The sequence below is a fragment of the Sardina pilchardus genome, chromosome 6 (assembly GCF_963854185.1).
Source record: "Sardina pilchardus chromosome 6, fSarPil1.1, whole genome shotgun sequence".
Lineage (NCBI taxonomy): Eukaryota > Metazoa > Chordata > Actinopteri > Clupeiformes > Clupeidae > Sardina > Sardina pilchardus.
Window position 1 is genome coordinate 3,308,968 of NC_084999.1, and position 17,562 is coordinate 3,326,529.

The 17,562-nt window shown below is 46.3% G+C and overlaps 1 protein-coding gene across 1 annotated transcript; it reads left to right on the forward strand.

The window, feature by feature from the left end:
• Nucleotides 1–1,222: 1,222 nt before the first annotated feature.
• On the forward strand, nucleotides 1,223–17,349 carry LOC134082255 (inward rectifier potassium channel 2-like). The gene is made up of 3 exons (XM_062537903.1): nucleotides 1,223–2,350; nucleotides 15,066–15,383; nucleotides 17,092–17,349. Exons 1-3 carry the CDS (start codon nucleotides 1,223–1,225, stop codon nucleotides 17,347–17,349), a joined length of 1,704 nt encoding a protein of 567 aa, XP_062393887.1.
• The last annotated feature ends 213 nt before the right edge of the window (nucleotides 17,350–17,562 follow it).

The window sequence follows — 17,562 nt, forward strand, 5'->3', positions numbered from 1 at the left end:
GTGTCCATATTTGGGCAGTCACGTCCTGTTCTGTGTACAGCTGTACCCTCCCGGGGTTGACGCCCGTTGTGGTTGCCTTCCTCTGTGCTTGTAGCCCAAAGCTCCGGCCTTATCCCTCATCCTGTCTCTTCTTCGCCTCCGTCTGGCTGTAGCTTCAGTCTAGCCCTTCTAGTGCCTCTTATTTTCCCCACCACCACCTTACACACACACACACACACACACACACACTGACAGTCACTTTACTCCCATCCATCAGAGGACGTCAGGACAGTAAGGACGTGTGTGTGGGGAGTGTGTTGCCCGTTGCCCTGAGACACAATGGAGGCTGAGTCTGAGCCCCCTCTCTGGGTGCTGTAGGGCAGCGGTGTGTGTGTGTCGGTGCTTCCCTTCCCATCCAGAGGTGTGTGTGTGCCAGTGCTTCCCTTCCCATCCAGAGGACAACGCATGCCAGATCAGCACAGAGCACTGCGGAGTAGCGGTGGGGGCCACACACTGCGAGAGACAGGACCAGCCTCCTTTTCTTTCCCCGCCTCTCACGACTGGGAGTACAGTACCTGTGAGTTTCGTTTGTTTGATAAATCTACAACTTGTGTTCAGCAGGAGAGTGTTACGAGGCCGGAGGAGTAGGCTGAAGAATACAGCTGACACACACACACACACACACAGACAGTGTTGCCCTCCCTCGTTCTCCCAGCCCACCCTGTTGCGTCCAGACAGGACAGATTGGGGTTGACCCAGACAGGGACAGCTGATTGTGCCAGGTACCTGGTCACGGCCCTGACTGAATCCCAGCGGCGCTGGTACCGGAGGATTTTGGATTTGTGTGTGATCCCGCTGTGCAGCTTTGGCTGGGACTCTGATTAAAAACGCCGGTTCTGAAGACGCCCGGTCTGAGGATCAGACAGCGGCCAGATAAAGACTCTGGACTGTGACCGCTCTCTGCGGATATTTCTCAAACAAACAACACACACACACCGTGTTTATTTATTTTCTCTTACAATGACTGTGATTGCTGGGTTTCATCTATTAGGATTGAACTGATTGGTTGGATGAATTTTCCTCAGGAAGGGAAGCAGACTTTTTCTCTTATTTTGTGTTACATGTCCTCTACTGGCACAGATCCGTCTTTACTTTAGTACTGCAACATATAAGAAACACCCATAAAGTCCCAAACACACACACACACATATACACACACACACACACACACACAGACACAGAGATGGGGGCTGCCCGTGTGAAGCGGCGCTTCAGCGCTGTGGTGGACAGCTCGGTGGACGAGGAGGAGATCATGAAGCTGGCCCAGAGTGTTGCCGAGGATACGGCCAGGGCAGGGGGGGTCTCGGGGCCACCGTCCCCCGTCGCCCTCGCCTCCCCCCCCACCCGCAACGGCAAGGCCCTCATGCTGCACGGCAACGAAGGAGGAGGAGGAGGAGGAGAGCCGGACGGCAGCTGCCGAGCGAGGGAGGAAGAGGACGATGGCGACGGAGGAGAGGAAGGGGTGGGGTCGAGGAGGGCGGTGCGGGCGTGGCCCAGCGGAGGCGCTCTCGGCGGGGAGTCGCTGTGCACCTCCTCCACCTCGCCCTCCCCCTCCCTCCCCTCCCATCGCCGGCGGCAACGTCAGGGGCCCCGCAACCGCTTTGTGGGCAAGGACGGGCGCTGCAACGTCACCTTCGTCAACATGAGCGAGCGGGGCCAGCGCTACCTGACCGACCTCTTCACCACCTGCGTGGACGTGCGCTGGCGCTGGATGCTCGTCATCTTCACGCTCTCCTTCCTCCTCTCCTGGCTGCTCTTCGGCTTCGCCTTCTGGCTCATCGCCTCCGCGCACGGAGACCTGTCGCCTCCCTCCTCCTCCTCCTCCTCCTCCTCCTCCTCCTCCGCCTCTTCCTCCTCCTCTTCCTCACACTCCCCTCCGGTCTCCTCGGCGCTGGGCTCGGGCGCCGACCTGGGCCCGGGCGGCTCCGGGGAGGCGGAGCCTGTGCCGGAGGAGGCGGGGTCAGAGGCGGAGCCGTGCTTCCAGCAGGTCAACAGCTTCATGGCGGCCTTCCTGCTCTCGCTGGAGACGCAGACGTCCATCGGCTACGGCTTCCGGAGCGTGACCGAGGCCTGCCCCCTGGCGGTGATCGCCGTCGTGCTGCAGTGCATCGTGGGCTGCATCATCGACGCCTTCATCATCGGGGCGGTCATGGCTAAGATCGCCAAGCCCAAGAAGCGCAACGAGACGCTGATCTTCTCCACCTCGGCCGTGGTAGCGCTGCGCGACGGCAAGCTCTGCATGATGTGGAGGGTGGGCAACCTGCGCCGGAGCCACCTGGTGGAGGCACACGTCCGCGCACAGCTGCTCAAGGTGAGCGTGTGTGTGTGTGCGTGTGTGTGTGTGTGTGTGTATGTGTGTGTGTGTGTGGGGCAACCTGCGCCGGAGCCACCTGGTGGAGGCACACGTCCGCGCACAGCTGCTCAAGGTGAGCGTGTGTGTGTGCGTGTGTGTGCGTGTGTGTGTGTGTGTGTGTGTGTGTGTGTGTGGGTGGGTGTGTGTGTGGGTGGGGCAACCTGCGCCGGAGCCACCTGGTGGAGGCACACGTCCACGCACAGCTGCTCAAGGTGAGCGTGTGTGTGTGTGTGTGTGCGTGTGTGTGCGTGCGTGTGTGTGTTTTTGTGTGTGCGTGTGCGTGTGCGTGTGCGTGTGTGTGTGTGTGTGGGGCAACCTGCGCTGGGGCCACCTAGTAGAGGCACAGTTGCTCAAGGTGAGTGTGTGTGTTTGCATGTGAGGGCAACCTGCACCAGAACTACCTGGTAGAGGCTCACATTGGGGCACAGCTTCCCAAGGTGAGTGTGTGTGTGTGTGTGTGTGTGTGTGTGTGTGTGTGTGTGTGTGTGTCGGGGTGGGGGGGTAGCCTGCGTCAAAACCACCTGGTATAGGCACACATTGGCGCACAGCTGCTCAAGGTTGGACTGAGAGGGAGCGTTAGAGAGAGAGAGAGAGAGAAAGTCAAAGAGGGGAGAGAAAAAGAGAGGGAGAGAAAAAGAGAGTGTGTGAGAGTTGGATGTAGAAGTGGGTGAAAGAAAGGGAAAGAGAGTGAGTGTGTGTGTGTGTGTGTGTAGGTGAGTAAGAGAGAGACAGAGACATATTGGCTACAGATCTTCAAGGTGAGAGGGAGGCCGAGGCAGATTAATGTCTCATCAAGGTGTCAGTGTGTGGATGAGAGAGACACTATTAGGCAGAGAGAGGGGGACAGCTCCCTAAGATGAGAGAACGAGAGCGCAACAGATGCAACCTAACTCCTTTAAGGTGAGAGAGACACAAGCTGATGAGACAGATGCAACTTAACTCCTTTAAGGTGAGAGAGACACAAGCTGAGGAGGGGGATGGGGCTTCTTAGAGAGAGAGACATCTCTAGACAGAGACTACAGATTGTTTATGAGAGTCTAGTTAGCACATGTCATTGTTTAAGTCTTAAATTCATAATTAGCCTCAACCTGTGTAATTTTGTACTTCAAGATCTTTGAAAAGTCATGGAAAGGTTTTGAAATGTCTAGAGAAACTGGGTAGGAACCCTGATAGACAGGTCATTTGCTCAACTTTTTGGGCCTAGTTTTCTGTCAAAGTTTTCTCAATGGATTCCTGGTCAGAACCCCTATTGAAACAGATTAAGACTTGGGGCATGTTAAATTTTGTCCAAAAATTCAAGATGGCCGCCGTATGGGCAATTCCATATCAGTTGGAACAGGTCCGACACCATGGTCCTCAGTTTTTCCTGATTTTTGGTCAAAATGTTCCTCCATGTCTCATTAGAGGAAAACCAAAATTTTAGCTTGGCATCTTGTTTAGTTTCTGAGATATGGCTCTTCAAATGTGGATAGACATGTCCTAAAAAAAGGCTGAAAATGCCTGTATTTAATGAGCACCACTTTTTTTAAACCCCTCTCCTGTCTTAAGCCTACCATATTATTTTCTAAAAATTTGAACACTGGGGCAGTACCCTGTTTAGTTGTCCAATATCACAAAGGAATTATAGTCCTTCCCAACATTGAAGACTTATTCATTGAAACAAACCCATATTTCTTTTAAAGCAATGAGAAACAAAAAAACTGTTTTTGTTCTCTTATGGTCATGAATGGATAGCACTCACATTTTTAAAACTTTACATATATGTAGTCCATGAGTAAGAGAACATGTTGAAAAAATATTGAGATGGTAAGTTTTCGTATTTCGAGGCTATGGGCCTTCAAAGATGGCCAAAATGGTGTTTTTTCCGAAAAATGCCAATTTCATTGCCTTTTTTCAAGGACAACATGAAATGCAAATCCAACATTTCTTTTTTCCTGCAATAGTATGCCACTTTGTAGACCATGTGAATGTGGTAGATCCGACCTGTCCATTTTAATATCCCCTCAGTACATGTCTGAAGTTTGAAAAAATGAAAAATTGTCTTGGCTGAAGGAGGTGTTGGTTTGATTTTTATGAACCTCCTAGAAGGACATTATGGGGTTTAACCCCATTTTTTTATGTTTGAGGGATCAGATTGCCATCCTGTAAACAGGATAACAATTTTATATCCCATTTTTACTCTTTATTGATCCCTTAGAATATGTCCAAAAGTTGTCAAAAATGAAAAAGGCGACTAAATTGAGGGGCCAAGTGGATCAAGTCACACAAGGCTAAAAATGTAATATAAGACAGATGAGATACTGAGGGAGAACACTGTGAAATGTATAACCCCTGTTACGATGGCCTTTGAACCCACTGTGTCCCTAACTGAGGTTAAGGGCTAAAAACCACCAACCACCGATCCGGTGGTCTCCAACTTTTTCATATCTCTTGATAGAAAATTTATAGAGACTTAAAACTCATATATGCGCTTTTTTGAGACCATCCATGACTTCCTGTGATAACCGGAAGTTGGTTTAAAACAGGAAGTAAACTTTAAAAAGGCTGTATCTCTGGGGAAGAAAAACAAAAAGCTGTTGGGGCCAAAGTGTTGAGGCCAAAATCATGGTTTGAGAGATTGTGTAGGAGTATGTTTCAGACCAAAAAGGAGAGTGCTGAGAGCGCTACTAGGAGTAGTACAAAATTTTAGTAAATTCCACACTGGTGCTCTTTTGAGGCCGGGCAAAAATTTAAGTAAGAAAAGTTGGTCAAAGGCACTCAGTTGAGGAAAAAAATTAAGCCTTTAATGGTACATGGCAGAGACTAAAAACATACGCCGACGCGTTGCGGCCACATGGCCTTCTTCAGGGCATAAAGCTTGAAGATAGGACAAAGAACAGAGTATAAAATGGCACCCTTGGGTGTCAAGTGGGTGGAGTAACCCTTACAGGTCAAAGGTCACTTGATTGACAATCAACAATTAAAAGACAAACAAAGTCAGAAAATCACTGTTTGATTTGTATAGAACTAGGAGCATAACAGAATCAATGCTAGAACACAGGTAGACAAATAATACAATTCACTAAGGGACATTCACAAAAAAGGGGAGAAATCACATTCATCATTTAGTCCAGGAAAGTTGGTGGCACTCAGTGTGCTAATCCAAAATGTCTCTCGTTGTAAAAGGATCTTGAGTTGGTCGCCCCCTCTTGGGGGCTTAGGGATCACTTCGATAGCCATCACTTTGAGTGACGAGGATGAGGGATGTCCGGCGTCTTGATAGTGAGCAGCCATTTGATAGGTTGGATTTCCGGTGCGGATGGCATACTTGTGTTCTGCCACTCTATCCTTGAGACGTCTCTTTGTCCTACCGATATAGAAGCAGCCACACTCGCATTCAAGTCTGTAAACTACAAAACATGTGTTACAGTTTGCAAAAGAATTCACTAAATACTGTTTTTTTGAAAAGACATCAAAAAAGGTATTCGTTTTGACCACATTGTCACAATGGTTACATCTGCCACATCTGTAATTTCCTTGCGGCTTTGGGAATATTTGTTTCTTTAATGGAGCTGTGAGGTGGCTACGGACCAAACGGTCCCGTATAGAAGGTGCTCTTCTGAAACAGAATGATGGTTGTTCTGTAAACACACCCCTCAAGGAGGGATCACTTTTCAAAATGTCCCAGTTCTTTTTAATAATGGTCTTGATTTTTTCTGACGCCTTACTGAATCTGGTGGAGAAGAAGATCTGGTTATTCCTTTTTGGTCGTTGTTTTTTTTTTGTAAAAAGGTTTTCCCTCTTGCACTGCATGGCTTTTTTCTGAGCATTCTTAACAACTTCACTGTGATAGCCCCTTTCTCTAAATCTCTCTGACATCACCGCTGCTTGGGAAAAGAAATCCTGATCCCGGTCACAGATCCTTCGTAGACGGAGAAACTGTCCATAAGGGATATTGTTGATCAGATGGGATGAATGAAAACTGTCAGCTCTGAGTAGTGTGTTGCGATCTGTATCTTTTCTGTAGATGGAAGTGTGCAGGTCTCCATTGTCATCAACACTAATTAGTAGGTCTAGAAAAGGAATTTCCTTCCTACTGTACTGAATAGTCATTCGTATGTTCGGATTAATGGAATTGACATATTGGTGAAATTCTAAGAGCTGTGTCTCTGTCCCTGTAAAGAAAAAAAGAATATCATCAATGTAGCGGCAATAAAAGATGATATTTTCAAGAAAGGGGTTGGATTCAGTGTGAATGTGATCTTCCTCCCAGAGGCCTAAGAATAGACAGGCATAGCTAGGAGCAAAACATGCCCCCATTGCAGTTCCCTTGATTTGTCTGAACAGATCCTGATCAAAGAAGAACACGTTGTTTGTTAGTGTCCATTCAACAAGTTGCAGAATAAATTCATTAGGTGGCATATGGTCATCCTGTCTTAGCTTAAGGTAATGCTCTACAGCCTGGAGGCCTTCAGTATGTTCAATATTAGTATAAAGGCTCTCCACATCCATTGTTACTAGGAAGGCATCACCAATGTTCTTGATCGTCGATAATTTTTTCAAGACGTCAGACGTGTCCTGTACAAAAGACGGAAGAGTAGAAACATATGGCTTGATAAAGTAATCAATGAACTTTGAAGGTGATTCAGAGAGGGTGCCAATGCCACTTATGATAGGGCGCCCTGGTGGATTGTTGAGATCTTTATGTACCTTGGGCAGCATGTAAAAGGTTGCTAGACAAGGGTCAGACGGACACAGAAACTTGTATTCCTTATTTGTAATCCATTCATTTGTCCTAGCTCTCAATAGCATATCTTTCAACTCCTGTTTCATGGTGTCCAAGGGATTTGATGTCAGACATATATAAAAAGTAGTGTCATTGAGTTGCCGCCGGGCCTCCATCACATATTTTTCCCTAGACCAGACTACTGTGGCGCCCCCTTTGTCAGCTGGCTTTATAATGAGTTCTTCATGATCTTTAAGCCATTGCAGTGCTTCAAATTCCTTTTTGGTCAAGTTAGATCTGGAGGAGAAATCTCGTGTAAACATAAGGTCCACCTCATTAGAAACCTTCTTGGTAAAGGCTACTAAGCAGGCATTGTTGCTCACTGGAAAGAAGGTGGATCGAGGTCTAAAAGGGCTAGTGAATGACTCTTCATTTTCTACCTCCAAGGGCTGTGTAGCTTGGGTTACTGGATTTCTATTGTACCATGCCTTAAGATGTAAATTACGATAGAACTTGAACAGGTCTACTTTGGTATCAAAATGGTTAGCACTGTAGGTAGGGGAAAAAGAGAGTCCCTTGGAAAGCACTGACATACACTGTTCAGACAATGGACTACCTGAGATGTTGATTACGGTCTCATTGTGGCTTTTCTCCGGCTCTTCCTCTGTGTGTCTTGTGTCTTGTAAGGACGTTGTCCGTTTTCTCTTTCTTCCTCTCCGTGTGTGACGTTTCTTCTCCGTCGGCCTCTCTGAGGGGGAGCTTCTAAAAAAGATTGCTCAGTTCCAGAGGACATTGACCCACCATCACCATCATCAGAACTAGGCAAGTTGAAAGACACTGATCTCATCCTTTTGGGCCTCGCTTGTGTGTATGGTTTGGTGTGTGGCCAGAAGTAAACCCTCTTCTCTTGATAGTCTCTCTGGTCCCTTTTAAGTTTGGACACCTTTGTTTGGCGGATATTGTCAGAAAATGTTTTCATGTCTTCCTCTAATTTCCTTATTTGTTCTTCCACTTGGTCAGGTTTGTATGTAGCACTGATTTGATTCTCAATAACTTTTATCTCCTCTTGCAAGGTAGATTTACGGGACTTAGCATCTTCTATCAGCAGTAATATCAGGTCTAATGAGCATTTATTGAGAATAGCCTCCCATTTATTCCTAAATTCATCATCATCGTAGCCAAATGAGGGAAACTTCTTTATTCTCAAGCCCCTGGGTATAATGTCTGCTCTCCAATAATCAGACAAAGTAACAGCATGTAAGTCTGTCTTGCATTCCTTCTCTTTAAGATTCTTTAGATCCATAAAAAGTTTCATCTTATCTTCATGTGTAACTTCAAGGTCCTCCACTAGTAAAGTGTCTTTCAGAATTATATCCAAACCTTGCTCTTTAGTAAAGAAAAAAGTACTTGCGGAAGTCATTATGTTGTTCAACAAACTCCAATACGTCACAGGACGGAGCAGCTCCAGCGAGGATTCACCCGGAAAATCCAAAAACGTGTAGACAAAAAAGAGAGTGCTGAGAGCGCTACTAGGAGTAGTACAAAATTTTAGTAAATTCCACACTAGTGCTCTTTTGAGGCCGGGCAAAAATTTAAGTAAGAAAAGTTGGTCAAAGGCACTCAGTTGAGGAAAAAAATTAAGCCTTTAATGGTACATGGCAGAGACTAAAAACATACGCCGACGCGTTGCGGCCACATGGCCTTCTTCAGGGCATAAAGCTTGAAGATAGGACAAAGAACAGAGTATAAAATGGCACCCTTGGGTGTCAAGTGGGTGGAGTAACCCTTACAGGTCAAAGGTCACTTGATTGACAATCAACAATTAAAAGACAAACAAAGTCAGAAAATCACTGTTTGATTTGTATAGAACTAGGAGCATAACAGAATCAATGCTAGAACACAGGTAGACAAATAATACAATTCACTAAGGGACATTCACAAAAAAGGGGAGAAATCACATTCATCATTTAGTCCAGGAAAGTTGGTGGCACTCAGTGTGCTATTTGAAGCACTGCAATGGCTTAAAGATCATGAAGAACTCATTATAAAGCCAGCTGACAAAGGGGGCGCCACAGTAGTCTGGTCTAGGGAAAAATATGTGATGGAGACCCGGCGGCAACTCAATGACACTACTTTTTATATATGTCTGACATCAAATCCCTTGGACACCATGAAACAGGAGTTGAAAGATATGCTATTGAGAGCTAGGACAAATGAATGGATTACAAATAAGGAATACAAGTTTCTGTGTCCGTCTGACCCTTGTCTAGCAACCTTTTACATGCTGCCCAAGGTACATAAAGATCTCAACAATCCACCAGGGCGCCCTATCATAAGTGGCATTGGCACCCTCTCTGAATCACCTTCAAAGTTCATTGATTACTTTATCAAGCCATATGTTTCTACTCTTCCGTCTTTTGTACAGGACACGTCTGACGTCTTGAAAAAATTATCGACGATCAAGAACATTGGTGATGCCTTCCTAGTAACAATGGATGTGGAGAGCCTTTATACTAATATTGAACATACTGAAGGCCTCCAGGCTGTAGAGCATTACCTTAAGCTAAGACAGGATGACCATATGCCACCTAATGAATTTATTCTGCAACTTGTTGAATGGACACTAACAAACAACGTGTTCTTCTTTGATCAGGATCTGTTCAGACAAATCAAGGGAACTGCAATGGGGGCATGTTTTGCTCCTAGCTATGCCTGTCTATTCTTAGGCCTCTGGGAGGAAGATCACATTCACACTGAATCCAACCCCTTTCTTGAAAATATCATCTTTTATTGCCGCTACATTGATGATATTCTTTTTTTCTTTACAGGGACAGAGACACAGCTCTTAGAATTTCACCAATATGTCAATTCCATTAATCCGAACATACGAATGACTATTCAGTACAGTAGGAAGGAAATTCCTTTTCTAGACCTACTAATTAGTGTTGATGACAATGGAGACCTGCACACTTCCATCTACAGAAAAGATACAGATCGCAACACACTACTCAGAGCTGACAGTTTTCATTCATCCCATCTGATCAACAATATCCCTTATGGACAGTTTCTCCGTCTACGAAGGATCTGTGACCGGGATCAGGATTTCTTTTCCCAAGCAGCGGTGATGTCAGAGAGATTTAGAGAAAGGGGCTATCACAGTGAAGTTGTTAAGAATGCTCAGAAAAAAGCCATGCAGTGCAAGAGGGAAAACCTTTTTACAAAAAAAAAACAACGACCAAAAAGGAATAACCAGATCTTCTTCTCCACCAGATTCAGTAAGGCGTCAGAAAAAATCAAGACCATTATTAAAAAGAACTGGGACATTTTGAAAAGTGATCCCTCCTTGAGGGGTGTGTTTACAGAACAACCATCATTCTGTTTCAGAAGAGCACCTTCTATACGGGACCGTTTGGTCCGTAGCCACCTCACAGCTCCATTAAAGAAACAAATATTCCCAAAGCCGCAAGGAAATTACAGATGTGGCAGATGTAACCATTGTGACAATGTGGTCAAAACGAATACCTTTTTTGATGTCTTTTCAAAAAAACAGTATTTAGTGAATTCTTTTGCAAACTGTAACACATGTTTTGTAGTTTACAGACTTGAATGCGAGTGTGGCTGCTTCTATATCGGTAGGACAAAGAGACGTCTCAAGGATAGAGTGGCAGAACACAAGTATGCCATCCGCACCGGAAATCCAACCTATCAAATGGCTGCTCACTATCAAGACGCCGGACATCCCTCATCCTCGTCACTCAAAGTGATGGCTATCGAAGTGATCCCTAAGCCCCCAAGAGGGGGCGACCAACTCAAGATCCTTTTACAACGAGAGACATTTTGGATTAGCACACTGAGTGCCACCAACTTTCCTGGACTAAATGATGAATGTGATTTCTCCCCTTTTTTGTGAATGTCCCTTAGTGAATTGTATTATTTGTCTACCTGTGTTCTAGCATTGATTCTGTTATGCTCCTAGTTCTATACAAATCAAACAGTGATTTTCTGACTTTGTTTGTCTTTTAATTGTTGATTGTCAATCAAGTGACCTTTGACCTGTAAGGGTTACTCCACCCACTTGACACCCAAGGGTGCCATTTTATACTCTGTTCTTTGTCCTATCTTCAAGCTTTATGCCCTGAAGAAGGCCATGTGGCCGCAACGCGTCGGCGTATGTTTTTAGTCTCTGCCATGTACCATTAAAGGCTTAATTTTTTTCCTCAACTGAGTGCCTTTGACCAACTTTTCTTACTTATGTTTCAGACCATTTGGAGTTGAGTGATACCCACTTTGTAAGACATAAAAAAAATCGCCCTTAGGGTTTAACTTGACCAAAAAGTGTAGGCCTCAACAGCTTTTTTTTTTTTTTTTTTTCCAGAGATACAGCCTTTTTAAAGTGTACTTCCTGTTTTAAACCAACTTCAGGTTATCACAGGAAGTCATGGATGGTCTCAAAAAGCCGCTTTGAAGAGATGAACAACATGTATGAGTTTCAAGTCTCACATTTTCTATCAAGAGATATGCAAAAGTTGGAGACCACTGGATCGGTGGTTGGTGGTTTTTAGCCCTTAACCTCAGTTAACACAGTGGGTTCAAAGGCCATCGTAACAGGGGTTATACATTTCACAGCGTTCTCCCTCAGTATCTCATCTGTCTTATATTACATTTTTAGCCTTGTGTGACTTGATCCACTTGGCCATTTTAAGCCCCTCAATTTAGTCGCCTTTTTCATTTTTGACAACTTTTGGACATATTCTAAGGGATCAATAAAGAGTAAAAATGGGATATAAAATTGTTATCCTGTTTACAGGATGGCAATCTGATCCCTCAAACATAAAAAATGGGGTTAAACCCCATAATGTCCTTCTAGGAGGTTCATACAAATCAAACCAACACCTCCTTCAGCCAAGACAATTTTTCATTTCTTCTAACTTCAGACATGTACTGCGAGGATATTAAAATGGACAGGTCGGATCTACCACATTCACATGGTCTACAAAGTGGCATACTATTGCAGGAAAAAAGAAATGTTGGATTTGCATTTCATCTTGTCCTTGAAAAAAGGCAATGAAATTGGCATTTTTCGGAAAAAACACCATTTTGGCCATCTTTGAAGGCCCATAGCCTCGAAATACGAAAACTTACCATCTCAATATTTTTTCAACATGTTCTCTTACTCACGGACTATATATATGTAAAGTTTTAAAAATGTGAGTGCTATCCATTCATGACCATAAGAGAACAAAAACAGGTTTTTTGTTTTTCATTGCTTTAAAAGAAATATGGGTTTGTTTCGATGAATAAGTCTTCAATGGTGGGAAGGACTATAATTCCTTTGTGATATTGGACAACTAAACAGGGTACTGCCCCAGTGTTCAAATTTTTAGAAAATAATATGGTAGGCTTAAGACAGGAGAGGGGTTTTAAAAAAAGTGGTGCTCATTAAATACAGGCATTTTCAGCCTTTTTTTAGGACACGTCTATCCACCTTTGAAGAGGCATATCTCAGAAACTAAACAAGATGCCAAGCTAAAATTTTGGTTTTCCTCTAATGAGACATGGAGGAACATTTTGACCAAAAATCAGGAAAAACTGAGGACCATGGTGTCGGACCTGTTCCAACTGATATGGAATTGCCCATACGGCGGCCATCTTGAATTTTTGGACAAAATTTAACATGCCCCAAGTCTTAATCTGTTTCAATAGGGGTTCTGACCAGGAATCCATTGAGAAAACTTTGACAGAAAACTAGGCCCAAAAAGTTGAGCAAATGACCTGTCTATGAGAGGTTCAACAGACATACAGTATGAACTTAAAATAGATTTAGTTTGGTACTGAACAATATTACCCTCATATTCACCTCTGAGATAACACAATGTGACTTACCAAATTAGGTTTTGTTTTCAATGTTGTTTTGTTTTGTCGGAAATGTGTTCTGTATCACAGCACACCCTGAGACAGTACAGGGGTGTTATCCGTACAGGCTATTTACAGAGTCCTTCTCCTGAGGCACTCCATGGCTTGTGAGAGAACTTTATTTCTGCAGCCGGTGAAGCTGATACGCAAGTCAGATTGGTCATATCTGATACAGGGCCAGACTTGGGCCACCTCCAGACTACTGTGAACTGCTGTAGCTGCGGAGCCTGTGTGTGTGTGTGTGTGTGTGTGTGTGTGTGTGTGTGCCTGTCTGTGTGTGTGTGTGCGTGTCTGTGTGTGTGTGTCTGTGTGTGCGTGCGTGTGTGTGTGTGTGTGTGTGTGTGTTGGGAGGTGGGGTGCGTGTGGACAGAGGAGCAAGTAGAAGGGAGTGTGTGTGGGACAAAAATGAGGTGATTGTGATGAACAGAGACACAAAGGATAGAAGGATGAAGGGATGAGAGAGAGAGAGAGAAAGAGAGAGAGAGAGAATGAGAGAGAAACATCTGTGTGGTGTGGAGGCAGTGTAATGAAGGCCTGTTCTGTTCAGGATCTAGCTGGGGGTTTATAAGATTTGCGCAGGGATTAATTCAGACAGTTCTCTAACTCCAAACCATTGTCTCCTGTCAGTTTACTCTCTACTAATGTGCCTCGGTAAGAGTCTGCCTCTGTGTGTGTGTGCGTGTGTGTGTGCGTGTGTGTGTGTGTGTGTGTGTGTGTGTGTGTGTGTGTGTGTGTGTGTGTGTGTGTGTGTGTGTGTGTGTGTGTGTGTGTGTGTGTGTGTGTGTGTGTGTAAACTATACTGTATGTTTGCAGTGTTGCGGTTGAACTTGTGCGTCAGCATTATAAACTCTTTTCATGAATTCAGGATCCTGCAGTGTATTGTTTTAATCCTCCAGCTTACGTCGTCTCAGCTGAGTCACCAAAGCATTCTGTGCGGAGGAGTCTCAGTAGCCCATAGGGGACAGTAGTGTGAGTCCAGTGGCACACTCTGCTTAATTGTGTGCTGTCGCTGATTGGTCCGGCCCTAATTGTGTGCTCACTCTGATTGGTCCAGTCGTGATTCGGTGGGTGCTGACACCAGTCTTGCCTTCTGTGGGTGCATGGGCTCCCACCTGCTATGAGGTGCAGTCTCAGCCTGGTCATCGGGCCCTTGAATTGTTGATGAATGAATCTCCGTAATCTCCCGGAGGATGACCTGGGAGTCAGGCTTTGATCTGGGATTATAATCCTGTTGGCGTTTGATGGTTTGGCAGTGTTGAAGATGAGCTGGGCTCGACAGGTGACGTACATAGGCGTAAGGTCACAGAGGGTCATTGTGCAGGACGAGGAGTGGACAGCTGAAAAATCTGAGCGGTCTGAAGTCACGGTGTGGTGTGTAGCGTACAGATTCCCTGATCAGAATGGCCAGTCATCAGTAAGAGGATCATGTAGGATTGTCTGATCTCCTCATAGTATAGCATCTGACTTGATGTGGGACCAGAAGGCTTGTCTTATCTGCTCATAGTATAGCATCTGACTTGATGTGGGACCAGAAGGCTTGTCTTATCTGCTCATAGTATAGCATCTGACTTGATGTGGGACCAGAAGGATTGTCTTATCTCCTCATAGTATAGCATCTGACTTGATGTGGGACCAGAAGGATTGTCTTATCTCCTCATAGTATAGCATCTGACTTGATGTGGGACCAGAAGGATTGTCTTATCTCCTCATAGTATAGCATCTGACTTGATGTGGGACCAGAAGGCTTCAAATGTGTTTGAAATTGTAACATTTAAATGTGGGGCAAGTCCAGGGCAGTGATCAGCGTTAACAGAAATAACATACAGTATACATCTTGATTGAGTTGTTTAACTGAAAAATATACAACTGAGCTGAATTGCATTGAAGTGAATGGAGTGATCAATTGGATCGTAGTGAATCAAAGTGAACTGCTTGGAATTGAACTAAGCCGAACCTGACTGATCTGAATTAAACTGAACTGAATTAAACTGAACTGAACATCTCATTTGCTTCCTGCTTCAGTGAACCTGATGACCTCTGACCTTTCCCCTGCAGCCGCGAGTGACCCCGGAGGGCGAGTACCTCCCCCTGGAGAACCTGGACATCAACGTAGGTTTCGACAACGGTACCGACCGCATCTTCCTGGTGTCGCCGGTCACCATCGTCCACGAGATCGACGAGGAGAGCCCTTTCTTCGAGATGGACCGTGAGACGCTGGAGAACGACTCGGACCTGGAGGTGGTGGTCATCCTGGAGGGCATGGTGGAGGCCACCGCCATGACGACCCAGTGCCGCTCCTCCTACCTGGCCTCCGAGATCCTCTGGGGTCACCGCTTTGAGCCTGTGCTCTACGAGAGGAAGAACTGCTACCAGGTGAGAGGGAGGAAGACCAAAGCACCTAGAAAACCATATCAGCCCATATCACCAGCCCCTAGTGCTAACTAGTTCTCCCCCAGTAAAACCATATCAGCCTGTATTAGCAGCCAAATACCAGCCCCTAGTGCTAACTAGTTCTCCCCCAGTTAAACCATATCAGCCCGTATTAGCAGCCAAATACCAGCCCCTAGTGCTAACTAGTTCTCCCCCAGTTAAACCATATCAGCCCTTATTAGCAGCCAAATACCAGCCCCTAGTGCTAACTAGTTCTCCCCCAGTTAAACCATATCAGCCCGTATTAGCAGCCAAATACCAGCCCCTAGTGCTAACTAGTTCTCCCCCAGTTAAACCATATCAGCCCGTATTAGCAGCCAAATACCAGCCCCTAGTGCTAACTAGTTCTCCCCCAGTAAAACCATATCAGCCCGTATTAGCAGCCAAATACCAGCCCCTAGTGCTAACTAGTTCTCCCCCATCACCACGTTGTTTACCATGCTGAGAGAGAAATGAGGGTAGCAGAGATGGGGTAGGGTTCATATGGCAGTCAGAGTTATCATATAGCTGATAATATGTGTGTGTGTGTGTGTGTGTGTGTGTGTGTGTGTGTGTGTGTGTGTGTGTGTGTGTGTGTGTGTGTGTGTGTGTGTGTGTGTGTGTGTGTGTGTGTGTGTGTGTGTGTGTGTGTGTGTGCGTGTGTGTGTGCGTGTGTGTGTGTGTGTGAGTGTGTGTGCATGTGTGTAAGAGACAGATTGGATAGTGGGTTTTAAAAGAGATGTGTGAAAGGGAAGGGTCTCCCCCCTTTTTAGAAACACAGAGAGAGAGAGAGAGGGAGAGAGTGTGTGTGTGTGTGAGAGAGAGAGGGGGGGAAAGAGAGTATATGAGAGAGTGTGAGAGTGAGAGCACGAGAGAGTGTATGAGAGAGAGTGAGGGGGGGTGGTAGTGGTGTGTGTGTGAGAGAGTGAGGGGGGGTGGTAGTGATGTGTGTGTGAGAGAGTGAGAGGGTGTGGTGGTGATGTGTGTATGAGAGAGTGAGGGGGGTTGGTAGTGGTGTGTGTGAGAGAGAGTGAGGGGGGTGCTAGTGGTGTGTGTGTGAGAGAGTGAGGGGGGGTGGTAGTGGTGTGTGTGTGAGAGAGTGAGGGGGGGTGGTAGTGATGTGTGTGTGAGAGAGTGAGGGGGGGTGGTAGTGGTGTGTGTGTGAGAGAGTGAGGGGGGGTGGTAGTGATGTGTGTGTGAGAGAGGGAGGGGGTGTGGTGGTGATGTGTGTGTGGGTTAAGGAGAGAGTGGTGTGTGTGTGGGTTAAGGAGAGAGGGATTAGATGGGAGGGAGGACAAAAGGGAAGAGGGGGGAAGGGAGCGAAACAGAGACGCTAATAAAAGGATGCTCTGAGGACAAAGAGTGACCATGAGTAGCCTTGCCCTTCTGACCAATCACTGAGAAGACATTCCCATGGCTTTATGTGTGTGTCTGTGCTTCTCCTCCTCTTTGTGTCTTTGTGTCCTTGTGTTTTAATGTCTCAATGTGTGTGTCTTTGCACGGATGTGTGTGCATATATGTGTGTATCTGTGTGTGTTTTGTGTCTGTGTGCATTTTGCATTTTGTGACTTTGTGTGTGTGTGTGTGCGTGTGTGTGTGTGTGCGTGTGTGTGTGTGTGTGTGTGTGTGTGTGCGTCTGTGTGTGTGTGTGTGTTCCTAATCTCTCCTCCAGGTGGACTACGCCTACTTCCACCGCACGTACGAGATCCCCAGCACGCCCTCCTGCAGCGCTAAGGACCTGGCGGAGAGGAAGTACATCACGGACTCGCGCTCGTCGTTCTGCTACGAGAACGAAGTGGCCCTGCAGTCCCCCTCCCCCGAGCTGGGGCCTCCCGCCTCCGCCACACCCTCGCTCTCGCCCTCGCCCGCCCCCACACCCCCCCCACGACGCGGCTCACGGGCCGCCTCCGAACACCCGCACGCTCAGTGAACCTGAGGGGGGTGGGGAGCACAGGTGAGGGGCGGTGGGCACCAGATACAGAGAGGAAGAGAAAGATGGAGAGAGGAGAGAATGGGGCAGAGGAGAGAGAGAGAGAGAGAGAGAGAGAGAGGAGGATGGAGAGGAGAGAATGGGGGAGAGTTGACACAGAAGGGATAGGGAGAGAGAGAGAGAGAGAGAGAGAGAGAAAGGATAGGAGAAGAG